The sequence below is a fragment of the Calonectris borealis genome, chromosome 13, assembly GCF_964195595.1.
Source record: "Calonectris borealis chromosome 13, bCalBor7.hap1.2, whole genome shotgun sequence".
In the NCBI taxonomy this organism is placed as follows: domain Eukaryota; kingdom Metazoa; phylum Chordata; class Aves; order Procellariiformes; family Procellariidae; genus Calonectris; species Calonectris borealis.
This window is the reverse complement of record NC_134324.1, coordinates 381,821-409,456: the sequence shown is the minus strand read 5'-3', so window position 1 is coordinate 409,456 and position 27,636 is coordinate 381,821. Positions and strand designations below refer to the sequence as shown.

Sequence of the window (27,636 nt, the reverse complement as noted above, 5' to 3'; positions counted from 1 at the left end):
ACCAGCACTTTAGCTCTCTCCTTCTTCACTGTTGCCACATTTGCCTGGCCAAAACTGCCATTGCACCACAATGGGGGAAGCACTCCCTGACTTTTTCTGTCCCAAGCATAAACTCCAGCTCACACAGGAGTGAGGCTTTGGCTTGGCTCACAGCAGTGAGGCTTGCTCAACTCTGGAGATAACGCAGCAACAGCTCAACTCTGGAGATAACTTCAATAAAATGTATTTGAAAGAAAGAGAGCAAACCACACAGAACATCACAGCATCCTTGACCCTGTTGCTCAAGGAGCTGCACAGGTGCTGAGGTACAGCCCTTCGCACAGACCGACAGAACTGCAATGCAGGGAAGTCACCAGAACACTCTGCAGCACTTGGAAAAGCTTCTTCTCCCAGCACAGGACACAGGATGCCCGATATCAAAGCACATTGCCTGGGGTGCCGAGAGCAGAAGGATGTGTCACAGCAAGGCTGATGGTGAAGCACAACTGTTGTCATGGTCCTTGACGGAGCGCTCTCATGCCGTGACATGTACTGCCCTGAATTTGCATCTGTCCAATTACTCATCAAAAACAGCAATCCAAATCTAAATTAACATTTTCTCTTCTCTATTCTTAATTGATTCACAAAAATGAAAAGATTATCTTCCCCCTTCAGATTAATTACTTTAAAGGCTCACAGTTTCTTGGGAGACAATTCCCAACTCAGCTCTGACAATGGAGCAAGACTGGAATCTGGCCTAAGACAGTCTGCTGAGAAAGACCAAGTGGAGTTGTTCTGGAGAGAAGAAAATAGGGGAAATGTCTCCTCTCTTTCTTGGGGAAGAGGAGTATTTTAAAAGGACCTTTTTACTCTTGTCTTCAGTCAGTTCAAAGGGTCCTTGGATCTCTCCTGGACACTTCTTTACAGAGTGCTGAGGAGGATATATGAAGAGGTCAGGGCTCCAGCTTTCCCTCCTTAGATTCTCGAAGTACAGTGTACAATTGAAATGATGCCCCAAAATCTTTGCTGTGGACAACGATCCAGCCTCTACTCCAAGCAGCAGCCCGAAGTTTGTACGTGGCTTTTATAGCCCCGAATTCTTTTTAGACATGAGTTTGAATCCGTCATCCAGGATGGACCTCCGATTGCGTCTCAACCTCTTTTGTCTCTCGAGATAGATGACCACTCCCAGGAGGAAGCAGGTGACCAGGAAGAGCACCATTCCTGCAATGGCTAGAGTGATGACTGTGGCCTCTATCTGCCCTTGAGCCAACTTAGCTCCAAAAAGCATGATCTTCTGGGACTCATCCTTATCCTCAGGTGGCAACTCTGAGAGACAAACAAAAAGATAGTTCCAATGAGAGCCAGAAATACCACATCTGAAAGGTTCCAAGAAATACAAAAAAGGAGCAGAAGAAAGACCCAACGCAATCAAAGCAAGTCAAAGGAGACCCAGTTGCCATCCATCTAACAGACTCTCATCCCTGGGGTCATACAGAAATTTGAGAATGAATGGTTCTTTCCCTAATGCACTCCACCCCAGGACCTCACCGTGTCTCACAGCTAGTCAGCCCAGTCAGCTAACCACTGCTGTCCCCACACACGAGGGGCGTGATCTGAGGTTGTGTGTGGGGTCAGTGGCTCGGCTAGGAACAGGAGAATGGAGATGAGAACGTGCATCCGGACCGGGGCTGCGGCGAGTTCCCCACCCTGCTCCAAGCTCCCCATGCACATGGCTGTTGTCCTAACCACCGCTTTTCAGAGTGCGCTTGCTCAGGCATGCCGGTGGCGAGTCACTTAGGATCCTGAGCTCTCTTATGCTTCCACGCAGAGGCAGCAGCGACCTTTTGAGAAAAGTGGCTATTTGCACAGGTAACAACTGTTGATCAAGGTTTTTGCCTGGTGAGCATACACAGGCTGATGCCTGAGTATGGTATAAAACCAAATTACTTAATATTGTCACTCCTGCTCTGACATTTCCTACTGCTCTTTACACCCATTTTGAGGGAGGAAAACATTGTTGAGAAGCAAATGACTGAAGTATCAGTAGAGAAAGACTGAAGAGCTGTAGGTCGATGGCTGTATTTTCAGCTGGTCTGAGCTGGCTCTGAAATCAGCCCAGCCGGATTTATTCACAGCAGCTGAAAAACGGAGTTGTGGCGAAAGACGAAAAATCAGGGAAATAAGCCACCACCGTAAACTATTCAGACTTTTAGCCCAGAAAATTTTAAAGGGATCTTATCTACTACTCCCCTTCTCCCTGGTGCTGCTCAACCAAATGTCTTCTCACATCTGTTCTCTAAAATACCTGAAAGACCCAGGGCACGTGCTTAGGCTCTTTTCTTGAGGAAAGAACAGACTACAAGGCAGATGTGCTTGTCTGCATGCTGACTCAGTCCCTTCGGCAAGTAATGGCAAATGTGAAAATTCCCTAAACCACATAGTCATTGACAGTCCAAGAAGGGACTTGGGTTTTGATTGAAAGGGGTAAGAAAAACCATCTCCTTTGCAACACCCTCCTTTAAAATCCTCTGAATCTCCACCAGTTTCTAAGCTTGCACTCTCCTCTGAAGATGAATCCATACATAGCAAGTAGAACAGGATGCGAGGCCACTGAACTTTTTCACCTAACATGGTCAAACAAGCCTAACAAGCCCAACTTCCTTATTTTTATCATCAGAGCACAGACATTTGGAGGACAGATAAACAAACTAACATGGAACCCTCCCTGTTACCCTCTGGCAGCCAGGCCTCAGACTAACACGCTGGCCAGCCTGACAGGGGAGAGGCTGTAAGTGGTGTTCGTGCTCCTCCCTTCTCCTCGTACAGATCTAGATCTCTGTACTGATCAGAGACCTCTCCTCCTCCTCCGCCTCCCACACCCGGACAGCATTTAGCAGTGCAACATACACCGTACCTGCACTGTAGTTTATGACTTCAAGCTCTGGCTCTGAAAGGAAACAAAAAGAGGGTGAGAAAGTGTTGGGCTGAACAGGTAGAAAGTCCAGAACACAGCATGTTTGGCAAGGATCAGATCCAGAGGCAGCATGGTTTTCCAGGGCTTGCAGGTTTTCTTTTCTCCTGTCGATGTTTTCCCTCTCCGCATCACACCAAGAGTGTTTTTGTATTATCTGCTTCACGAGCAGACCCACTCCTGCTGCACAACCCTTTAAGCCTTTGAAAGAAAAGCACAATCGAAGTCTCTGAGCATGTGGTGGGCTGACCCCGGCTGGCAGGGTTGCTCGCTCACCCCCCAGTGGGATGGGGGAGGGAATCGGAAGCACAAAAGCGAAAAAAAAAAACTTGTGGGTTGAGATAAAGACAATTTAATAAGTGAAGGGGGGAAAAAAAAAAACCAAAACAAAACCAAAAAAACTCAAGTGATGCAAAAGCAATTGCTCCCCACCAGCAGACCAATGCCCAGCCTGTCCCTGAACAATGGCTACTTTGGAAAAACTCCCCCCCATTTTTATTGCTGAGCGTGATGTTACATGGCTGGAATATCCCTTGGTCAATTTGGGTCAGCTGTCCCAGCTGTGTCCCTTCCCTGCCTCTTGCCCACCCCAACTTACTGAGTGAGAAACAGAGAAGACCTTGACACTGTGTAAGCACTGTTCAGCAATAGCTTAACCACTGGTGTGTCAGTAACTCTGTTTTGGTAACAAATCTAAAACACAGCATCATATAGGCTGCCATGAAGAAAATTAACTCCATCGCAGCCAAACTCAGTACAGACTGTCACTCACCTCTGAGCACCTTCCAGGGTTTCCTGGTGAAATGAGAAGCCTTCGGATGTGCATTTAGATTACAGGTAATATTCTTAGTAAGAACAATTATTAGCTGATGGCTGAACATTGCTTCTCAGACACAAGCTAAAATAAAACTCCTAATAATGTAGGCAATGTAAACCCCAGAAACCAATTTGTTATTAATTCCAGCTGCAGGTATTACTATATTCAAAGGGAACATCTTAAATTAATAGTACTTAAGTAACTATGTGCTCAATTAACTGGCTGTTCAAGGTATGTAAGAGAATTGTAAGTGTGATGCAAACACTCAGAATTTAGCAGCAGTAGTAGAAAGCGCTGCTATATGTTCTACGGTAACCATCAGCGATAGCTCCCTACCTGGTCTGGGCAAGACTGTGAAGAGTATCTCCATACCAGCATGAATATGATCAGACACATGACAGTGAAGCAGCCACGTCCCAGGGTTCCCAACCAACATCTCCACCATTTCAAAGGTCCCAGGGAACAGATCCACAACATCTGCTCTGTAGCTTTTGCCATTCTGTCAGAGGGAAGGGAGGCTGTTAGCACGCAGTGCTCTGTGCATCTTTTCAGAAAGAAAATTCTGTCAGTGTCACTGAGACCGCTTCAGTGCTATTACAGTTTTTAAAAGCTCAAAAAAAGATTTCAAAGAGCAGCTCCAGGGCTGTAGCTGGGAAAGCAAACACAATCTGGTAATGCCTAATCCTAAGAAGGGTTAAGCTAGACATATCAACACAATACACGGGCTCAGTGAGTCAGTAAAAATCACATCCCTTTCTTAGTTGCGTGAAGTTGCTATGAAGTCATTCACAAAGTTCAAATCCAGAGTCAAGCAAAAGTGATGACATCAGTGATCAGTCTCTGCATTATCATCAGCAGGATATTCTTACCTTGTATATGAAGGTCTCGGCATGAAAATGGACTGTGTGGACATCAATCTCCTGACCCATTCCCAGCAAGTACCAGTTCACCCACTCTCCCTGGAACATGGTCAGCCCAGGCAAGTTCGCATAGAGCCTCCCATTGATTGCTGTGCAGTAAATAACATACAGAAAGAGTAGAAAAGGCTGTTACTGAAATGGTAAAGATGCTGAACCATCTCAGGGGAAGAACATGCAGGGCAAGTTAGATGCTACAAAGCTCAGTGCATCAGCAGTTAGTGTCTTTCATATGACAGTCCCCCAAAAGTTTGGCAGTCTCTCTCCAGCTCAACTACTTATCTACTCTGTTACAGATCGGAAAAGTAAAGTGACTTGCATCCAAGGCCATGCTGTAGCTCAGCTCAAATAAATCTCAAAAACTACCTCTTGCTGAAAACCTGCAGTCAGCCAGCTGATGGTTGTTTCTAGAAGTCAAGTAAAAATGGCTTTCTTAGCCCAATGATAGGGAAATATGTATATATCTATACACACATAAATCTCTGAACAGTTCACTTGCTGAACAATGAAAACAGGTAAATCCTGCCAAAGGCAACTCTGTCACTGTAAAAGTGTCATGCTGGCTGTACACATTACATGCTGGTCACTTGTAAAATCGCTACATGGTAGGACTTTATTTCATAACTAGCACAGCAAGAAGGAATACTGCTTTGAGTACAAATGCAGGAAAGGAACCGAAACAGTGAGTGAGCTGAATGCGATGGCACACACGTGGAAACTTTCATGCTCAGATGACAACGGAGGGAATAAGACAGAAAGAGACATGATCTGAGGGCAGAAACACCAGTGTTTTACTCTCAGATCTGCCATAGGCACTTTCGGTAGCCCAAAACAAGCATCCGAATTCAGTGTGTTGGTTTTGCTAGCTATAACATTGGGTTAACAATTATAACAATGGACATATATATTTGCAGATTCTTTACGTCACCTGTACAAAACCCGTGGTAATGATAAGTAACGATAGTACACATAACACAACTCTTCACTGTTTTTGTCTCCACAACTGCCAAGGGACTTGTTTTGCTGAGAATACTTTAGATAGATCCAGATATAATATGGAGAAAAACTACCATAAATAACATGTTAATTTAGAAAAATGTGTCCACCCTACTATGGTAGAAATAGCTTTTTGGTAATCAGCTAAAACAACGGAGCCATATATTGCAGCCACATAGCTCGGTCAATTAATTTGAAATCTAACATATTCTAATGGTCCTGAGATAAAGAGAATGAAACTAGTCTGACATGGTAATTTCACATTTGATTTTATTTCCTGTCCCAAGTCACTCGGACACATGAGAAATTAACCTCTCTGACCCATATCTTGCTACTCCTCCTGACAGGGACAGCCATAACGATTAGCCTTCACCGTAGATCAAAGATTTGTGCCGTATGTATGCTGCAATATTGAGAACAACAGACAGTTTAACTGTGTTCATGCCACTGACAACATAACAGGATGAGGGCATTTGCTAGGAATCAGGCTCTTGTTTTTTGGGTGGCGACTACTTATAGAGATCGCAGAGTCAACATCAACTTTGCATAGATAGTAATGAGTGCTCAGGTGCCTAATAGGCATTACCATGCATTTTGTTGCTTTCCACAAATTTGTCATCCAGCAGGTTGATATCCTTGTGATTTCCTTTACTGTAACGTTCCACATTCTCCTCCAAGTACCAGGACTGATTTTCATCAAAAACCAGGAACAGTAGAGCAAACTCCCTCTTTACATCCTTCCTGAACCCATCAGACTGCAGTGTCCCTCTCCGGCAGATCTTCAGGGGTCCAATCAGACCGCTGTACATATCCTAATCAGAATGAAGGAGGAAAAACTCTGAGGCAAGGATCTTCTCACCCTCTTTTGTATGCAGTTCTTTGCCTTGCAGCAAGCATATTTTCTGTTCCCTGCATCACCCCACTTAAAACAAACGGTGCTACTGTCTAAGTACTCTCATTGGTGAAAATCAACTATCAAAGCACAAGAACAGAGACTATACGTGCTCTTATGAATGCAAATCCAGAAGTCATAAATATGAATGGTATCAAAATATTCTCCACTCTGTGGCTGCAAAACCATCTGCAACTTGAGATAAAAAGGCAATGATCTCTGGGTTGAATGTGATTGTTTATTGCAGGATCCTCCAGGTTGTTTCGCTGTGAAATCAGTGCTATGACAATTGATCCTAGCACTGCTCAAATGTTCCTGCCTTATCCACGGGGCCTAATTTTGGACAATTTCTGTCTTTCTTGACTAGCCCTATGGCTCTCACTAACAGAAACCATGACTTACTGGGAGATGTTCTCATATCATGCAAATAACTGAAGGAAGGTTAGCGTCAAGGAGACAGTGGAATTGTTTTATGAAGGTTTGTGTTAGGAAAAAATAAGGACAAACATCAGGACAAATTTGGAGGATTTCCTCTCCCAGGAGAGCACTGGACATGTCACCAGGTGGTGTTTCTACCTCTCGGCTGAGCCAACCTCCAAACTGTATCCAGCTCACATTGTTCTCTAGAGAGGGTGAAAAATTGGTCTAACTGGGCTTTTCTGGTTCTAGCTTCTATTTTACCTTTACTGCGTCCACCATGGAGTAGTAGATCCAAGGAACACAGGCTGAATCATTTGGCCCTGGACCAGATCTCTCGGGAACTTCCCATCGGTATGTCACAATGTCGCCTGAGTGACAGAGAAGCACCATTCACACCAGTGTGATACACTCACTCGCCAGTTTGCTGATCAGCATGCAAAGAAAAACAAAACAAGAAGATCCTGTCTCCAAAGCGCAAGTTCAATTCTGATTTTGTTGGACATTGCATCTTCCTTCCCCAAACAATGAAAAGCAGGATGGAAGCTCCCCTCTCACAAGCAAAGCAGAAGGGTCACAGGATGCACCCACAACTACTGATACTATCTGGTATCAGCACAACTGTTTGATCTGCTGCCTTTGAGACCGGACCTGGCCAAGGAAACTCCACCTCTCTTCCCTGCAGATGGAGCTTGAGATGATCTTTCATCTCTTTGAAGTATATTTACGATGCTCATTCTAATTCATTTTTAAAATTACTATTTTGCATATTAGCAATACATTTCAGAAAGACAGGGCCTGTCTGAAAACCTGTTTGTTGCTTAGACAGCCTGCGCAACTTGAGGGGGACCCAAAATTATACAAATCGGCATCTGGACCGTGAAACAAACCGGTGATTTCAGTCAGCGTCCTGGCAAGCAATTGTGCATTTCTCCTATTTCATACTATTTTCATACTACTGTGCACATCACAAAAAGTATAGGTCCCAAAGAAGAGGGGCAGGCTTCCCCCATCATGGGCCGTCAGCCCAGGGCTACCAAGGACTGACTGAGCTGTGAACTGCCATCATCTTTCTCCTTCCTACAGACAGACCACCCTCAGTGGGGGGGGCATAAGGCTGCACACAGAAAAGTTTGTGCTATGCTGAACCCAGAAGTCAGAGCAGAACATGAACTCCCAGGGCTGCCATTCCCACACAAGTGATATCACTAAAACCGCGGTGAACCTGGAAGACCAGTTCTTGTTCAGTTCCAGTTCTCTACCATAAAAAATAAGTACATCTAAGCCTACTTAAGGAAGCTATAGGCTAAAATTAGCCTCATAAGCCCATACGGGAAGACAGCTGGAGACCACAGTGACTCACCAGGGTTTGCTACTTGCGGCCGTCCTGTCTCCCTTTCCAGCACCCCGTGTGCATGAATGGAGTAGGGTCGCGTGGCATTGTTCTTAAACACGATGTTGAGAATATCTCCCACTTCTGCCCACAGAAAAGGACCTTGAGATAGGAAGAATGTACTCTGAGAATAGCAAAAACTGTCACATATCTCCACCTCTCTCATCATCTTCTCCCCAGACACATTACCTTATAATATTTTGATGTTCCCCTCCCTCTTCTCTACCTTATCTCTACCTCGCAAAAAGGGAACTGGAGGCCAGTCCCAATTCAAGTAAGTCTTAGAAAACCAGACTGTTTCACAATGAGGGAAATGAAGGTTGTTAAGCATTTTAACTGTGCCCAGTACAACTAAGGCTTGATTTCTGAATACTGCTATGCTACATTTCACAGCGTCTTGATCATGCCTTGCTGCTGGTTTCAAAAAATGTGGTAATATTCAATTTGGCCTGAGTGTGTTACAAATCAGAGCTGCAGCCTATTTTGAACAGCATATACTGCCTCAGCCTTGCTGCTCGGGCACCACTTTAGTCCTGGGCTCATAACCCAGAACTGTCTCCACAGACTTCCATCGGACATTGTAATGTGCTCCTCCACTTCCCAAGGCCTGCCTGCTCTTGCCCCAGAAGCATTTCTCTCACAGCTACAGATCTTCACCTACACCTCTCAGACTGCTCCCTAGAAGTCAGCAGTTATTTCTGTTCTACAGTCAGAGGAATGCAGGCGTGAAAAATACTTTGCCTGAAACATGAAAGAAAGTTGTCGCAAAGGCAAGCACGAGAACCCAGTCTTCTCTACTACAAGCTGTGTTCAGGACTCTCTTTTCTCCAAAGCTGGCAGACCTGGATAGGAGACAGTCTGAATTTCTCCTCACTTGCATACACAGCAGATGCCTAAATATCTAGGAAGCCTTCAGATTACAACCCTTAGCCACTGAAGCTCTAGAGTCCAAGTCCCATCGCTGTGTGAGTGGAAGATGTACCCTCTGCACATATCCTTACCTAGTATCCCTAGGTGTTCATCACCATTTATCCTGGCCTTGGGAGTCTGGAAAGTCCCATCGGTGTACTCCCTGTAAACTGCTTTCTTGTACCTGGAGCCGAGCAGGCCGTTCTCGTTGCTCAAAAATACATTGGCGTAGCTGAGAAAAGCAGAATGACTGCTGAGATACCCAAAAGCTCACAGGGAATAAACAGCTAACTTGTGGCCGGGGGTTCACTAGTTGAACGGGTTTCCCAGAGACCTGCTTTGGCTGCAAAGGTGGGCGCAATGACGCGGGGGGCTGCGGCTCCCATCAGCAGCACCACCAGCAGTGGCATTCACTCCGTGTCACAAGATGGCCAATATCTAACAAGCTTCACCAAGGTCTACTGGGAAACTTTGCAAAGGCTTCCCCAGAAGAAGGGCTCTACCTCTCCACAGAATGGTTGTGCCGTTCCCTCTCCCAGCTTCGGTCAGGCGCGTAGTCCCACACCACCTCCTCTGCCACGATGTAATATGTCCGTACCCCCTTGTACTGAAGGGCAGGAGCAGGATCCCTTTCTCCACACTTAGAAACGGAGTAGCGTTCCCTCATCCCAGCCTGGTAGTGATTGCTCGTCTGGCAGTAGATCTCAAAAGTCCCTGGGGGAGGCAGCATGAACAAGGAAATCAGCTACTTTTAAAAATCCCAGGAAACAGCTGCTTCCCACGCAGAGCTTGTGACGTGGCTGACATCGGTATGTGTGTTTGTTTAGGGAGCTTGCTTGCCACAGGCCGATACTAAAAGAGGTTGTTAGAGAAACCAAGCAGAAACGGCACAACAAAGTCCTAAATAAAAATCACCTCAGGAGGCTCTCTTACACAATAACCAGCTTATTAGATGTGAAGAAACCAATGAAGTGGCATAACTGTGCTACCACTGCTGAGACGCTGGTTAAGTAAAAGATCTAGCCTACAAATGCCAAAGGGGAGGAGACAACCAGCAGCTGAGGCCATCACATTGTGTGAATGAGACACGGTATTGCGTGCTTATCCCACAGACTGGGAAGACTGGGGTTTGTCATAAACATGAATGTCTGCAAGCCACGGACAGGGGAGTTAAGCTCTGGTAACTGTCTGCTTCTTTACTCTGAAAGACATGTTTGCATGTTTCTGTGGGTCACAGGCAGCAATGTCCATTGGAGCTGTTACTACAAATATTTAATAGGAAGTGGCAGCCTAGAGAATCAGTCTGAGACAATATGGGACGAGATCCTGTATCTCCTGTTCTCCAGAATCAGATGCAAAGACAGGAGTTATGGCCTCCTAAGCGGGACCAAACAGGATCTAAAGCACAGCTCACCCTGTAAGCGTTTACACTGTGCTAAAGAATCAGCCACAGGATGATGTGGCTACTACAACGGGAGACTTTTCCTGCTGCTAAGTTAGATGTGCAGGCACTTACCCTTGTTATCAGGTTGCATGAAGGCAGTAGCAAATGTGTGGGGGAACAGATTGGTTGAATCTTTCCGCATCCCATTCACCTGCAGGGTGTTTCCCTGAAACACAGCTCCATGTACATCTGCTTCACTGCCCAAGCCCAGAAGGTGCCAGGACACACTGTCTCCTTCACACACATTCAGCCCAGGTAAGTTACCAAACATAAGTCCATTGATGGCTGCAAAGGAGAAAACATTTAACTCTCTGCAGGCAGATATCAGCCAAGAGATTGATTTTGCGCATACACTTTGACAGGGCAGGCCTGCCAGTGGAAGTGTACCTTGCTTGTAATTCACCCCTGAATACGCTCAGGACACGCTTCCTGAGACTGTGCTCCTTGTCCCATGTCCCACCCGCTGCCTCTAGGCTCACTTGACTTCAGGCCAACGCAACACAGCCACTCCAGCGTCCCAGCTCAGTCTTTAGGTGAGCACCGCCCCACGTTTTGCAGGTTCATTCCCGCTGCACGCAGAACAGCATCAGGCCATACCATGCATCCTGTTTGATTCCTCAAAGCCATCATCCTTTTTCACAGAAGTCTCTTCCATCCTCAAATAGTACTTTATGTTTGCATTTAAATACCAGCTGAGGTTCTCATCAAACACGCTGAAGAGAAGGTAAAATTCTTTGTCGATCCCTTTCTAAGATATAATCATAACGATGGCTGTTAATTTTTAACACGCACCTATTAACTATCCTTACAGTTAAAGCTGTTTGGCCTGGATCTCATATCCCCCTTTATCTTAAAACTTGGCTCGTTGAGGGCCAGGCCTCTGTCCCTTTACTCATATTGAATGTTCCTCTTTTGTTCCACGAGAGGCACCACTTGTGGATTTCCCATGATATTTCACATGAATAAAGTGATCAAAATTCAGCCAAGGATATGAAGTCATTGCCTCCTTCCGCCACCATCCCTACATTTAGGTGTAGGTTTCACCGCCTGTCCAAATCAGACCTGAGATCAGAGCCCAGCCCATCAGGCAGGCGGATGACTACGTTCCACCCCTCCTTTCTCCTACCACAGGCCTGGATTGGGGATTTTTTTATTACCCTAAATCCCTGAAAATGTTAATTCTCCTAAGAAATGCATTCCAAAGCATGGTGTGTTTCCCCACTAGACGAACATCCCCATTGTTGACCAGATTCTCATTCTGGTATCAGCTTCCTCAGCTGGACCCAGGAAAACACCCTGCAGAGAGGGCTAAGCGACTCCCAGTCTGCGGCACACGGGTGCATGAGGAGTGGCCATGCACCTTTCCCAATTAAGCATTCATTAAAGGTTGCCTAAGATTGTGGAGCCAGAATTGCTGCCCCAGGTGATTTTTCCCTGTCCTACCTTTCCAAAAAGGTCCGGTTTGTTTACACCCTTTCAATACCTGCAAATGTTTTATCATTATCACAACTCCTTCACATACTGTGCTGTATATATTTATGATCCTCTCTGCTCAGAAGATTCACATCTCCACCCTGTGCAACACGCTGATCTCTTCTGCGCTCCTAATCCAGCCACATCGTGCCACCACTGAAAGCAGACAAAGCACACGCCTCTAGGGAGGCTCTGGCGGCAGCTGTTTTCAGACTCGCCAGCCTCTCCCTCATCTACACCGCAAGGTAGGCAGGATGGCACTAGGTTGCTTTTCTGCCGCCTACTGTTTTCCACAATAAGGCTCTGCTAATCTGTCTTGCGCTTCCCCAATATATTAATTTAATGCTTTCCCTAGACTTTCCCTGAGTGAAATACCAAGACTGAGTGCTGGTCGCCCTTCAGATTTCACCTCTCTTTCACCAAAAACAAAGATTGACATGGATTTTCACACGCTTTTTTGTAGTCCGCTCTGCTTGAAAATGAACTGATCTTGCAGAAGAAACGCAGTTCACCCAAACCTCAAAGTGTTATATCATTTAAACAAACCACCTGTAAGTGAAAATGTCTTTTCAATGTTTCTGAGACTGCAATGAATATTCCACATGCCTCTGAAAGCAGCCTGCTACGCAAGTCTTGGGACAAAAGTTACCTATAAAGTCACAGCCAAGGTACGCTTGTTCAGCCAAGTTTGTCCATGAGTTCTCAAGCAGAGCTCAGAAGTCGTTTCAAGGGCAGCCTCGGGAGCCCAGAACGCTAGCCATTCTGACCGGAGACCTGGGCACCCGCTGTCCCCATGTTAACCTGCCTCGTGGCTTTGCTTCGACTCCCCTGGACTTACACTATCGTACGTTTGTTTTTATTATGTTCCCTAATGCTTTGCTGATGCTTCTTTCTCAAAGAAAACAAAGAACCCGGTACGAGCATGGCAGGAAAACTCCTTTTACCTGCTTGTTGTTGTCATCCAAAGTGCCCGGCTTGCAGATGACCAGAGGCCCTACTAAACCTGAACTGGGGTCTTTGATGGGATTCGCAGCAGAGCTGTACATCCAGGTCAGGCAGGGAGGGTCGCCGGACGTGGGCCCAACGTGCTTCGGCACAGTCCAGCGGTACGTGAAGTTGTGCAGCGGCGCAACAGAAACCCCATTCTGGGACAGACCTTTAAAACAGAGATTGGCATGGTTATTCCCAAGGTCCCTCTACAAACTTGGTTACATCTTCTCTCCGGCTACATTCCTACTGGGCTTTGCTTCATTCATGTCACTAAAATACCCGGCATCTGAGGTGTGGTGTGGGTGTGTTTAAGGCACACAGGGAGCTGCTCTCAGTACCACGTAAATTCCCACTGGTGCCATGGCAGAGACGGGCATGGTGACGGGAAATAACAAAGCAGATCCCGCTGCATCTGGGGAGATGCATGTTGGAAGCACGTGGTTATCTAAACTGGAGTGCACTGGGAACATTCCTCTGCTCACAGGGTCTCAAACAGCTAGAAATGGTCAGACCTTTGGTTTACAATTTTCATCTGAAAATAGCACCTCTGGAACCACACTCTCTCTGGCACCCTCCCTGGGCACCAGTTCAGTGGAAAGTCTCCTTCAGCGAGGCCTCAGGCAGGCTCAGAGGACCAGGCTGGCTTCCACCCAGTTCCTGAGCACACCTAGTCCTTCCCAGCTGCAGAAACTCCCCAGCACAGAGGAGCTGTGGAGCTCCACCACCAGCATTGCTATTGAATTACTCGAGAAAAGGGAGCCACAAACCATCATGGTACCACATCCCTTCCCACGCCTTCCCATAGGACACTCCATGAGGCTGGATGCTGAAAGGCCAGGAGGCTTTGTTAACAAATGTCACCAGGATGGTGTCTCCAACTTCAGCTTTGATCACTGGACCTACACAAATAGCAGAGAGAGCATGTCAGCAACGGAGCAACTCCCCGGGTGAGCAGGCAAACCGAAGAAGCCAGGGCCACCTTCCACCCAGGCTGAGGGGAGCAGAAGACAGATGCAGAAGAAAGGTGGACGCCCCCGCACATCGGCGCTGCCTAAGGCCGTTCAGCCCTGACAGGAGGAGCTGACAAGAATTATCTGAAAGCGTTTCGTGTCTGCAGCAGAACTCAGAGAAGACGCTTCAGGCCTTCACAGACGGAATAACAAAATGGCCAAATGTGCTGAAATGCCCTCGGGAAAGGCCCCTGTCCCTCACCCACCTACATAAAGCCCCCTCAGCCTTCCAAGATGGGTGCCTCAGGCCTGAGGTCTGGCGTGTAAAGAGAGGTGCGAGATGCTCCAAGCCCACCACTGTCTGTGAGCCACAGCCCCAGCCAGCTAGAAAGAAACCATGAGTCTTTAACACGCCCCTCGGTCCCCACCAGCCCCCAGACCCCCGGGTCCACAGACCGCTCCCGACAGCCGCGGCAGGGCATGAGCAAAGCCAGGCTGCTGCCCGGCAAAACCGGCAGAGACCCGTGCCTCGATGCGCGCATCTCGATGTGCCTCCATGTGCGCGGGTCCCCCAGCAGAGAACGTCTGAAAGCCACGGGTAACCACGGCCTCCCCGGGCTCCGCTCTGCGCCCCAGCAACTGCTGCCTTGGGGCTCAACATCCCCTTTGGGTGACACCCCGATTCCTCAGAGGAACCCCGAGCCGAGCCCTTCGTAAATGCACCACGCGCCTTCCTGATGTGTGAGATGGCTCGCCTCAGGCCTGGAGCTGTGTCCCTCTCCCCTCCATCAATTAAGACGTGGGGTTGGACGGCTCCTTGCGGTTCAGAGGGACCACATTGGCACGGTGGTCTGTCACAACAGGGCAATCCCACTGCAACTCTTCCACCGATGGGGCTCCCTCCTCCTCTTCCCCACCACTCTCCCCCGGATGGCCCAGACGCCACCCCCGCAGTTCATTAAACATCTCAGGCAACTGATGTAGGCCATAAAACCAATAGACTCAGAACAAAAAGCAAGCAACCTGCTGCGTGGTTAGCGACCTGGATAGGCTACCTGCAGCGTCTGGTAACCACACGGGACTTTGGGCAGCACCACAGCCAGCCGCTGCGAGGGAAACCATGGAGGGCAGCAGGAGCAAGCGGCAGGGTGAGGAACTGCCAGGTGCCCACAGGCGGTGTGCCTAACCGCCCCATGAAGAAAAACGACAGCGCTAACAACCAACCACCCGGCCTTCCCCACAGCACAGCTTTGTGTACTTCAGGGCAAGAACAGGCAGCCCAAGCCACCAGCGCACGCCCGTGCACCGTGGGTTGTCCGCACTGCGCCACATCACATTCAGCAGCTCCCTGTTCCTCATGGCCCCCTATCTCTTCTAGACATCCCATCCACTTTATCGAGTTGGCTTTAATTAGCCAGTTCAAATGAGTTCACGTCACTCCCTCCACGGATGTCACTTGTTTATCTGACTGGTGATCTTCATCGTCCTTCAGTGGTTTTAGTTTACCAGTAGAAAATATCTGCAATTTCTTTCTACAAAGTCATATCCAAGTTTTCCCTCAGTCACTTGTCTTTCTATAGAAATGTGGCTGTTGCTGGTAATGCTAATCCAATTTTTCCCCTGGTTCCCAAGGCCCAGCAAGACACTGTCAGTTCCTGACAGTTACACTGCATCTCTCCTATGCATAACTCCACCATTTAACTTTTATTCAGCTGCTTACACTTCTTTTTTGCCTCTCTTTTTTGCCCCCTCCCAATCTGTATTTCACTGCATATGTGCTCCTTCCTTCTGTGGCCTCTGCTGGGATTGCTAATTTCTGGTGTCACTAGATTATTAGTCGCTGCTGATGCAGGAAATGGGACCACACCTATATGCTTCTACCACGTACGTCACAGCCTCCACGCATGATTCATTTGCCCCTGCAGACTGCCTATTTTCTTTTCCCATCTTTCTTTACCACCCTCACTGTTACCTGGCTATAACAGAGCCAGGGGCTCTGAAGAAGCAGCTTTCTGCGAGAAAGAGGGGTTTGTAGCATGCCTTGAAGATGCTCAGTCAAAAACACATAACCAGGGGCTATTACTGTGACCTGTTTAGCTCCAGTTACAAACACTATACTGTGTCCCCCAGCCCTTACTACTAACTTCTGAAGACTGCCCCGGCAGAAAAGCAATTCTGTCTCTTCCACCATTCCACATCCTAGGGCTGTCCCCCTCGCTCTTAGATGTAACTGCTGTGAAACACCTCCTCTGTGCCACTGACTGCACCACAAAACGACAGGACAGTTACAGCCGACTGGTACTCCCGACATCAGCATCGTTCTCACTGGTACTGAAAGAGGATTTGGGTTGCTGGATGATTCCTACCGAGTATCCCAAGGTGTTTCTCTTCTTCTGATTGCTGCTTTTCCTCACGGAAGCTCTCATCAGTATATTCCACGTACTTTGCCTTCCAATAGACTCCTCCAATTCGGTAATGGCTACGTTTGAAAAACTGCTCAGCAGGGCTAAATGCAAAAAGCAAATGTCAGGTCATTTCTATGAAAATCAGTCCTGTTCTTCTCCTGCTCCCTCCCCACAGCCCTCTGGCAACGCCAGCAGCATCTCCAAATCAAGCAGCTTTTCAGACAAGGACAGCATATCTGGTTTGGAACAAGCACAGCTTGTCTCTGTGAACCTTTTCCGTCCTACAGACTCATCTACCCGCTGTGTTCAGGGAGCACCTCTGGCACGCAGCCCTCTCAGCCGGGTTCAATGGCACAGGTCTGAACAGCACCTCTATACGAGGTGAGCAAAGGAGGGCAGTGAACAGAACTGCAGTGCCGTAACTGGAAAGGCAGCGCTAAAACACTGAGTTCTTCAGAGGCCAGGGGACAGCCCAGGGGACAAATGCAATCGTACCTGGAAAAAACCCTCACACCACAGCTGTAAAGAGAGATTTATTTCCTCCACCAGCACCCTCTCCAAACACACAGACAGACGTAACATGCCTTGCAGGAGAGGCAGCTTAGTTACAAGGCCAGCTCAGAGGTCTAAGGAGCTGTCAGTTCTAAGGTCTGTAAGAGAGTTGCTGCGTGGCTTTGGGTAAATCATTAACAGCTCTGCATTTCTACTTCTCCATCTGAAAGAGGTATATCCTCTCCAACAGTTTCCCAGTGAAGGGAATGGAGGGGGAGGAAAGTCTTTGTTTCAGTTAGCCAAAGCCTGAACGGGAAACTACTCACCAACTGCTAGCACAAGTATCTGAAATGTGGGATGGAAGGCTGACATTGAGGTCACTGCATTTCATTTCCTAGAAATTGCTTGCTGCAGCAAGGCTACACTGAAACATGTCTGCAGGGTAGCTCTGCCACCCTGTGTCTGCTGCAAGATGTGCTTTCTTAATAGTCAATATAATCAAATACACAGATGTGTTCCTAGGTCAGGCACAGCAAGCAGAAATGAAGCCCAGAGACAAATGTGGCAGCTCTTGTCCTACATAAGCTGGGACTCCTGGAGTCTGTGGGGAAGGCTATGAACCTAGTACTGCTCTCAGTACAGTCTAGCTACAGCAGCCTACATTTCCAGATGGGGTGATCTGCCTTCCCAGGAAGGGTACTCCATGTGAATTGCAGGCATGTATTTTGATGAGAAAGAAATTCCACATTTTCCTTAGCAGCCTCACCAACACAGACCAGAGACTCCCAAACACTGCCCTCGCCCATCAGCCTCTTGCTTACCTGCCTGCCTCACTCAGACGTTTCCCACTGCTTTGGTCAAGCCCTGAAGGTCCGTAGTCCCACTGCAGTTCCTTTGCAGCTATGTAGTATTTCCGAACTCTCCCTTCCAGGGTGGATGCCGGAGCTTGCCGAGAACAGGGCCGGACTTCATAGAGTGCCCCCATCCCAGCTGTCCAAGACATGGTGGAGGACACATGCTTAACCCCTCTCAGCCAGTTTGACCAGGCAATGAACACAGTCCCACGCTCCTACCACGAACTGGCCATTCCTCCTCTGTTGTCCCAGAAGGCACATGGCCAGGAGAAGGTGATTAGGTGGTTCCCACAGCAAGGGGTTTTCTGTGTTAGTGAGCAGAGCTTCTTACCTTAGATATTGGATGCTATGGACGTATGGACAGAGAGCGAATAGAGCCTTCTGCTATCCTCAGATGTACCATGCAAGTGCCTCTTAGAGGGACTAGAGCTCTTAAGGCACTGCCTCATCTTAGCTTTCAGCTGTACCAAACTTCTTGTCTTCACCACTGATCAACATGGAACATCATACAGTGGCACAAGTCATCCCCAGTAAGGCTGGCCTGCACATTAATAATCAATCCACCCCAATTTATACAAAACGAGGAATCACCCCACTCATCTAGGGACTTTTTTAGTGAGAATGCTGCCCAAGGCACTGTCCCCTACCACACTGTACGTCACAGGACACACTGGGAGAAAAAAGGGAGGCTGCAGAGTGCAGGACATATTCCAACCTCTGCCTTACCTTGTATGTGATCATTGATCTGACAGCTCAGTAGCCATCTCCCAGGGTTTCTGGGGATCATGTCTGCTGTAACAAAAGTGGCTGGGAAGAGGCTGGCCACATCTGTCCTATGGCCTCGAATATTGAGCATTTCTCCGTGAAAGTAGGCTGTATGAACATCAATTTCATTGCCCATCCCAAAGAGATGCCATGAAACGTAATCCCCAGCACACATCGTCACCGCAGGGAGATTCCCAAACACATAACCATTAATAGCTGCAAAACCAAGCAAGCCAAAATCAGAGATTAGAAAAGAGCTTCTGCCAGCAGGTCACAGTACAGACATGTTTGAAGGATGGACCTAACCAGAATTCATCTTCCTCTTCTTGTTCTGGAGGGCCCAGCTCCACAACTCGTTCCTAAAATGGAGTGCTCCCAAAATCTCCAAAAAACTAACAAAGGCTCACTCAAGCCAAAGATTAAATCAAAATAACACTTCGTTTTTCTGGAGTTGTTGCAGTGTCCCTGCGGTATTGTTTACCTAGCACATGATCTCAGAGCTTCCTGTCTTCCTTCTCCCCTCTACCCACACCCCGGCATACAACAGCAAAAAGTGCATTTCAAGATACCAGAGCACTGACACCCCTGGAGTGTCTGGGCAGAGTCAATGGCTTCACAAAGGTGACACTGACCATGCATTTTGTTGCTCTCTTGGAATTCCTCCTCTTCTTTGTCTATGGAGCCTGGATCTGTGCAGAACGACGCTATGTTCTCATCCAGGTACCAGCTTAGGTTCTCATCCACCACGCTGAACATCAGAAAGAAATCAATGTCCACATCCTGGCGTCTTTGAGAACTGCCGGTCAGTATTCCTAGGGTGAAAGAAAAGATGAATGAATACCCACCCATGCAGAAAAGCTGACATCAGTCAAGGGATTAAAACACCAATAGAAGAGTAACTCTTATCACACAAATTAGGGATAGATGCTTTCCCCACCATCCTAGCACAGCTCATTGCAGAGTACTAGCAAGCTCACTCTTCTAATTTATCCCTGCTAATATGTTTTTCACTCCCAAGCAGCTCTACCACTGCATGGCTGAACTGCTCCAGTGTTCTTACTCCTACTGAAATCAAACAGTCCCCATTTTTTTTTAATAGACAAACTAGGTCTTGGACAACATTCCTGCTTTTAACATGGATTCAAACAGCTCTCTCAGATCAAGAGGCCTACAAACTTACATGCCCAGCCACTAAGGGATAAAGACAACGTAATGACCAGAAGCCAACTAGAACACAGGTACTGTCTTCTCCAGTCACGCTACATTTCCCCCGTGAAGCTGGGAGCTGCCCACAGGACTATCTTCTCATCCTACCCTTGTTCAAGTCACCACAAAATCTTCACAGTACGAAACTGTAGCCCTCAGCTGCTTTCTCTTGGAGTTTTTACCTTTTTTGCATGTAAGTAATGGCCCAATTAATCCAGATGCAATGTCCTTTGGTGCATCAATATGAGAGTGGTAGATCCAGGTCAAGCAGTTTGGGTCATCAGCAGTTGGGCTGTGATCTTCAGGGACAGTCCAAGTATAGGTGTAATTCCCACCTGGGAAAACAGCATCATCCTTCTTCTGATCCTGGGGGGACATATCGGGATACAGGGATCCTAGAACAATTGAGCAATCACAGCATCCATTCAAGAAGAGCAGAGATGTCCACACATGTAACCTTATACTGAGCCACTCTCACTCAGTAGAAAGCTGCACATATATACTTGGGTAGCAGATTTCAAAGCGAGACTCACCATCCCAAGGCTAAAATAGTGTTTAATCATCATTGTCTCAAAGAGAAACTGAGGCACAGAGCCGTTGTAAGGCAACTTGCCCAGTAACGGGTCAGCACAGAGTCAGGAAGATGATTCCCATTCTGCCTATTGCTACTTTGCCTTCAACTCTGCAATGCACCACAGTCAGCTTCTCTACAATCTCTAGGGTCGCTTCAAATAGCAGCTCTTTGGTCTCATAGTTCACCATTCTTGTGAACTCCCTGAAGCTCATCACATTCATGACTCATACTACAGCACTTCAAATAATGCATATAGCTCTCTTCCTTCTGCACCACTCTCCCACTAGCAAGCTTTCGAGGTTCTTCTAAAAAGCAAGAAATCTGGGCTGGGTACTGTAATGCCTAGGTCAGGAAACTACTCCCAGACCCACGAACCTGCTAACTCAGCATCAGGTGACTTCACTAAACACCTAAGTGCAGTTGCTTTCCAGCAATAAAGCTTTGGGCTAAACAAGTCTGTAGCTTTACAGACACCTCTCCTCAGTGCATACTCCTAAGTTCCCAGTGAGAAAAATCTGCCTCCTTTATGGCAGTGGCTCATTTACCTTCGGAGTCCTTTTTGTAGAAAACACCATGAGGATGGATTGTATACGGTCGACTAGCAAAATTCTTTAGGTGTACTTTAATGGTATCCCCCACTTCTGCTCGGATGATGGGCCCAAGGAATCCCAGCCAGGCAGGTTTGGGAATCTCAGTGGTGTACGTGGAGTCTGTGTATTGCTTATAGACAGATTTCTTGTACGTGCTTCCCACCCTGTCTTTACCAGGCTGGAGGAATATTGAGGCCTTGCTGTTGAATTCAGAAAAAGGGAAAGGCACCATGAGTCATGCATTATATAAACCAGCTGGTCAATAACACAGCAGAGTGATGACGACACACAGCTTTCCCAGGTAAGCCCGAAAACTTTGGCATTACAGAGGACCACCTGTGCTCTACCCTAGCACGCTCTAAGCCATCCATGAACTTCCTCGTCCCACACCTCTGACTGCTGTGACATGGGTAGCGCAGCCTGCTTGAGAAACAGGCAGCACTGGCCATTAGACCTGTCTGCTTTCTGAGCCTGTGAAACACAACAGGGGCATCAGCACATTAACAGCTGGTGGGCCTGGGACCACAGCCACAAGCAGGGCCAGACGCCTGCCGCCGTGCATGGCCACGGCCTCGTCCCCCGTTCTTCACAAACAGGCACAAAGTGCACCCCTGAACTGTGCAGTGCAAACAAGGAATGGGAAGGATGGTGCTTCTTTGACAATCCCACCTGGGTGACACAGGGAAGACCGAAGCCCTTCTCATGCCTGCTTCAGCCTTCATTGGGCTTTTAGAAACTCACTTCAATGCCTTCGTGGCACTTGCAGCTAAATCACAAGGCGGGCAGGGGGAGAATCTCCTGAGCTCTCTGGCCAAAAATCACAGTCTAAAAGACGATTTTCTACTTAACAGATTCTGAATTACTTGTAGAATGGCAGACAAGTCAGGCAGGTAAGTATGCACACAGCACGTAGGGCTAAAACCTCATACAGGTACTAAAGTTCAACTCATGAGTATATTTGCTCTTTATGGCTAATTCTTAGCAGATAAGAGATGAATCATGGTCCAGGTATTAGTGGGACCCGCCTAAATGAGAGCTGAGGTTACTCCCCCCACTCCCCCCTTAGTATCAATCACCCTGCAGTATATCAGTAGCCCAGAAATACATGCGAACGCTAATGCATATCTCCAGAAGATGAACAGCTGAGACCAAAACATTAAGCATTGCCCTCGTCATTCAAAATTGTCAAGGCTGGGCTCCAGCTATACAGTCTAGAGCTCATCCCTTTGCGAAGTCATCCCTGCAGCCACTATTAGCAAAGAGTTTACAGATAATTCATACTTCATTTTGCAGATCTGCCTATTTTTTCCCCTGACATAGTCCATTTCTTCCCAACAAAAAAAATTCTTCAAGCATTTTACTACCTCTATCATTCATATGAATATCACATCCTTTTCTTATTGCTAGCAATTTGGTTTCTGCAATCATTGTACAAATAAGTCCCATTAGCTAATTGTTTGCAGTGACAGGACAGTTTTTAAATTGCTTTGAAGTTTAATGGCCTTGAATTTCATTTCCTTCTCTTCATGTATTATGAGAGAAGGCAAACAAAAACCACTGCATTTGTTATCACTGCTGGAGTCAGCAATAATATCTTTATTAATCCCGAATTTTGGGGGATTTCCTTTTCTGTGAACTAATTTAAGTCTGTTCAGCATCTCCAGAGAACAGAGACTTTTCCATGCTAAACTGACAGACCTTGATGTTTTTCTGTGAACCCCTCCTATTCCTGCTGTGCTGTTCCTGGAAGATGTGCATAAACCCAACATTATGGAGGGGTAAATGACTGAGAGCAGGTCAAGAAACACAGGCAATTTGCCTTAAAAAATGAGGGAGGGAAAAAAAGCACAAATGCCTTTAAAAAGCTGTGGAAAGCTATGCAAAAAAAAAAACCAACAGCAACAAAAAAACCCCAACAACAAAACACCAAAGAAAAAGGTTTGGTGTTTTGAAAACTAAAACCAAAACCTGTTTTTGTAGTGACTCAAAGTAATTATTGCCGTTTCCAGATTTACTTTTGCAACAAAAACAAAACATTTTTGAAACAAGCCCTAAAATTTCATGCAGGAAGTTCCATTAAGTCTAAAGCTTGAAATTCCATTTAAACAAAAACAAGCCGGCTCTGTGAAGTCATTTACATCAAGGTGAAAAGTCATCGTGCCTCAGGATACACAAGCTGATCACCAGCCAGAACTAAGAAAAATGAAAGCCCGGGGCAGAGTCTTGCACAGCCCGTCCTACTACAGAGTGTCTGTACTTCCCTGTAGCGTACGGGCACCGGTCACTGGATGCTCCACTAAACTGACCATTCCTTCTCCCACTGATACAGTTTCCATGTTCCTACAATAAAACAAACATTAGGCTCACAAAGATCAGACATCTATCAGATCGTGTCTCTTGCTTGCTTAGATGCCCCAGAATACTTGCATGAAATTACTCATAAAATTACTATTTTAAGCCAGTACCAGACTAAATTCTTATAGAACTAAACATACAGGTTATGTGCAATGCTTTGGTTAGCGAGTACGTTCTTTCCTGTAGGAGCATAGTTCCAGTCCACCTCGCGGATCCCTAGGTAATAGACTCGGGTGACACCTCCAGCAAACGTGGGTGATAGCATGTGGATGTAAAGCAGCAACAACCAAAACAATCCCATCATAGCCTGAAGTGAAGGCGCTTTTGGAGGTCACACCTGTTTGGGAGAAAAGAAAAACAAAGGTAATGAAACAGAAGTAGAATATGACCACACGGTTTGAAGGTACTGGACATTTTGAGAGGGTATGAAGAAATGAGGCAGAAGTCCTATTGGGATCATTATTCAAGTATCCAAAAAGGAAATCACTCCTGCAACAAAATTAATGCACAAGGTGGATGGAGACTATGCCTTGCTAATCAGTCCCCAATACCAAACATGCTTCTCTTGTAACAGTTTAACCTTTTTGTTTGTCTGTAGTTCTCTTCCAAATGCTTTGTTCCATAGTGTTGAGAAAATACTGCTAATTCAGTAAGCTTTCACACAGTAGGAGATGAGGCGAACAGATTCACAGCGAGCGCTATGTTAGCAGAAAAGGCACCCATAAATCCTATATGCTGCGTAACTGTCCTCTTAGGGCAGCGGGGTCCTGAACAGAAAGTGCCACACGCACTGGCATTTCAAGTGACTGTTTTTTCACCACCTCTGATGCCCCAAATCATCTTACAGGACCACATACAAAGCTCAGGAAAATAATCCTGAGCAAATATCTTTATCTTTTAAAGTGTTGCCAAGATCTCTCTATTCTACTAAGCCACCTGAGGAAGTATGATTTAGTCACTATGAAGTAATTTTAAATTTTAACTTCTTTAAAGATTGCTCTTAAAGACTGGGTCTCTGTAATCCAGGGAGTGCGTCTTAAATGGGCTGCACGAGGCTTTTTGCTTAGTCTAGTTCCATTAAATATTTTCCCCATGATTTAGATCACGAAGTAAGGAGCTTACTCATAAAACTTTAATCGACACCAAGCTTGGTGTGAATAAGCACCAGACATACTCTGAAGAGAGATCCAGGGCAAGTTGCAGAAATTGTCTGAAATCATCAAAATACAATTCTGTGAACACAAATTCAAAGAACTACCTGTATGAAGGAGAAACTGATGCAACATGGGGCAGCAGAATTACAGTAAAGGATAAGAAAATAGCTTAGGGTTAAAATGGATGACAAACTGAATAAAAACCTACATGAAAATGCTTAAGAAAGATCTCATCCAGTGATATAATTAACGAAGCTGGATGTAACCAATAGTCAAACTGCCGTCTGAAACAGATGTTCAGCTCTTGAGACACATAACAGCAACTTGGAAAACATTCAGCAGAGAGAAACAGAAAGCAAAAGAATTAGAAAAATGTGACCTAACAAGAAACCTTAAAGGAATCAGTTTTTTTTAACTTCAGAAAGAACGGGATGGAAACATAACACTGTGTCAAACACAGAAAGGTTTTTTTATAAAGAAGTTGTCATTATTTATTCTCCCCCATCTTTGGTAATAGCAACATGACTATATCAGGTTTATTTGCAGCAAAGCTGGATATTCTGTCAGCTTTCAGCTAGCACGGCATCACACTAGAACAGCTTTCCCGGAGAAGCTGTGAAATCTCTTACCATATCCGATACCCAACATCGGATTCAATATGGGATTCAACCCCAGTACATGGCAATGGACTAGATACCTTCCAAACCTCTATTTCGAATTTCCAAACATGCTGTACTATCCTCAGAAGCTAACGATAATCAAGTATTACTGATTCCGAACAGTCATTAAATTGAGAAGTTGAGAGAAAGCAATTCTCAACTTGGAAAAACCTTCCGTCCCTCCTTTCTCAGAAGGGGGCTCTCAGGATCTCTCTAAATCTGAGATGGTTTTGAGCCATCAACACAGCATAGCTCTGCTGCAACGGCTCCATCAGCAAGCCTTTCAGAAGGTCCTGGTCACATACCTGAAGAAACTCAGGTACAGAACAGCCCCTTCCCCGGGGCCCGAGCAGAGCAGGGATGATGGCAGAGCGCCTGCTCAATCCCGCTGCTACACGCTGTCCACTACCCTCACCGACCTTATTCCCTGCTACGGCTGCTCCCGTGGCCAGCGCTGTTCACGGGGAGCTGAGATACCTGCGCTGACCCACTCATTCTGTGCCGATAGAGAGGTTTCAAAGCAAGGGCTCGGAAAGCTGTACCCGTGCTCTTTCACACACACATGCTGTAATAGCAAAACGCAGTGGCGACAGCAACGAGGAAAGACAAAGCCGGCGGCACCAGCCCTCAGCCCGAAACCTCCCACCCTGTCGGCACACACCCTGCTGGGAAGGGCAAGGGGATGCTTTTGACTCAGCTGAAGAAGTGGCCTTCTTGTCAGCACAGGCCAAAGTACGCAGGAGCAGCTTTCCGGGGAAAGCATGCCCAGCGCGCGGGGTGGCCGCCCGCGAAGACTGGGAGCAGCTGAGCCCGGGGAGTCAGTGTGTATGTCCTCTCACGTTAATGGTTTTTGCAAGCAATACCAAATCCTAGGAAAGGGCAAAGCTTAGACTTTATACCAAGGATGAACAGCGACTCTTAAAGCTGGTTGTGAAAACTGCCTACCGAGACAAATCCGCACTGCGCCAGCCCACTATTTCTACGTGGCAGAGTCCCTGCTTGCCACATTAAAGCTCCACGCTGCAGCATCAGTAAACTTCGCAGATAAATCGGACTCGACCAGAAGTCACGGCAATCTAAATTGTGAATCTGCTCTCGCATTCAAAAAATCACGGACAAAGTCTTTGGGACAGCCTTACTGAGGCTTCACAAAAGTCCCGCCTGGACCTCAGGCTGGAGCTGATCGTGACATTGCACACACCTCTGTGGCAATGTTAGGAAACAGCAAAACAACATCACTCAATGAAGATTCAGCAGGCTAGACCGATTCTGTTCTCATGTTCTCTTTGCAGTGACTAATCACCATTTAGTCACTCTACTAGTGCAGGGTGAAGGAAACCGACAACCTTAAATTCTTTTCAAAAGAGTTATTTTTCCTTTGAAATATGTGCCTTGATTAAGGAAAAAACCCAACCCAAACTTTGTATTACATTCACCCCTGAACCTTGATACTTTATCGCAGAATCCTCACTCCCAGGACTTCTTTGCTGATTCACTAATAGTACAGGAATTGCGAATGAACGGAAAATTAGATTTCAGTCTATTTGGTAGCTAACCAACTTCCATTTTCCCAAGGCAGACAGGCTGACCGCAGGGTTCTCCTGACACTCGACTGCAGCGAAACCATTGCCCAAGAAAGAGGAAAAAAAGTATTAAACGAATGAAGGACACCATTTCACCCCTTACTTGCGGAGCAGGGCTGGACGCGGGCTCTGCTGGAAGGGCGGCAGCGGCAGCCGGGAGTCAGCTCCCGCGGCGGGAGCCTGCGGAGTGGAGGTGCCCGGGCGCCGGAGGGGACAAAGTCTGGGCTGTAAAAAGGGGCGCTGCCTCGCCTCCCGCGGGCAGGCCGAGCCCCGGCGCGGCCCCGGACCGGCCGGCAGCGCCGCCCGCTCCCGCGGGCACGCCCCGCAGGGCCCCGCACCCCCCGGGGACCCGTCGGCGGCTTCCCCGCTCCTCCCGCCCCGCCGCGCACCTGCGGGCCGCGCCCCGCCCCAGCGGGCCGCGCCCCGCCCCAGCCCCGTCCCGGGCCCTGGCTGTGGGCAGCCTGGCCGCGCACACGGCCCACCACGGCCGCCCGCGGCGCGCACCTGCCCGCCCCATCCGGCCCCGGGCTCGGTGCCCCGCGGCCTGGCCCGCCGGTGCGGCGAGCCCCGGGCACGCGGGGGGCACGGCCGCAGGTGCGGCACGTGGGCGCCTGCCTGCCTGCCTGCCTGCCTGCCTACCTGCCTGCCTGCCTGCCGGGCGGGGCGGGACGCGGCCCGACCCCGCGCCACAGCCGCGCCCGCCAACGAGCCCTCCCTGGGGACACGGCCGGGCGGGGCGGCCCCTTTAAAGGCGCCCGGTGATGTCACGTGGCCGCGCGCCGCGCTCCCTCGGGAGCACAACAAGAGTCACGCTCGCAGCCGCCGGGCGGAGCGGGCGAGGGGGCGGG

At 47.6% G+C, this 27,636-nt stretch overlaps 1 protein-coding gene across 6 annotated transcripts; it reads right to left on the bottom strand.

The window, feature by feature from the left end:
• Nucleotides 1-207: 207 nt before the first annotated feature.
• On the bottom strand, nt 208-27,537 carry HEPH (hephaestin). Of its 6 annotated transcripts, none has more exons than XM_075161864.1 (21): nt 27,440-27,536; nt 23,533-23,729; nt 20,993-21,237; nt 20,056-20,268; nt 19,300-19,479; nt 18,629-18,883; nt 17,870-18,038; nt 16,518-16,657; nt 13,969-14,100; nt 13,156-13,367; nt 11,336-11,486; nt 10,811-11,023; nt 9,798-10,008; nt 9,387-9,526; nt 8,356-8,487; nt 7,257-7,363; nt 6,270-6,495; nt 4,640-4,779; nt 4,107-4,269; nt 2,897-2,929; nt 208-1,308 (listed from the first exon to the last, which is right to left on the bottom strand). In XM_075161864.1, the coding sequence occupies exons 2-21, from the start codon at nt 23,694-23,696 to the stop codon at nt 1,064-1,066; spliced, it is 3,471 nt and encodes a 1,156-aa protein (XP_075017965.1). In that variant the 5' UTR covers nt 23,697-23,729; nt 27,440-27,536; the 3' UTR covers nt 208-1,063. The 6 variants fall into 6 exon arrangements, with proteins under 6 accessions (XP_075017965.1, XP_075017967.1, XP_075017966.1 ...); XM_075161866.1 differs by lacking the exon at nt 27,440-27,536 and adding an exon at nt 26,892-27,045; XM_075161865.1 differs by lacking the exon at nt 27,440-27,536 and adding an exon at nt 26,209-26,830.
• Nucleotides 27,538-27,636: the final 99 nt, after the last annotated feature.

What these genes read in the sequence shown, in the direction of transcription:
- HEPH (XM_075161864.1), bottom strand. Translation starts at nt 23,696, where the DNA reads ATGATGGGATTGTTTTGGTTGTTGCTGCTTTACATCCACATGCTATCA. An exon ending in GATCAATGATCACATACAAG is followed by an intron (nt 18,039 to 18,628) that starts GTAAGGCAGAGG and finishes TGTCTTGGACAG; the next exon opens with CTGGGATGGGGGCACTCTAT. An exon ending in CCGAGACCTTCATATACAAG is followed by an intron (nt 4,270 to 4,639) that starts GTAAGAATATCC and finishes TCCCTCTGACAG; the next exon opens with AATGGCAAAAGCTACAGAGC.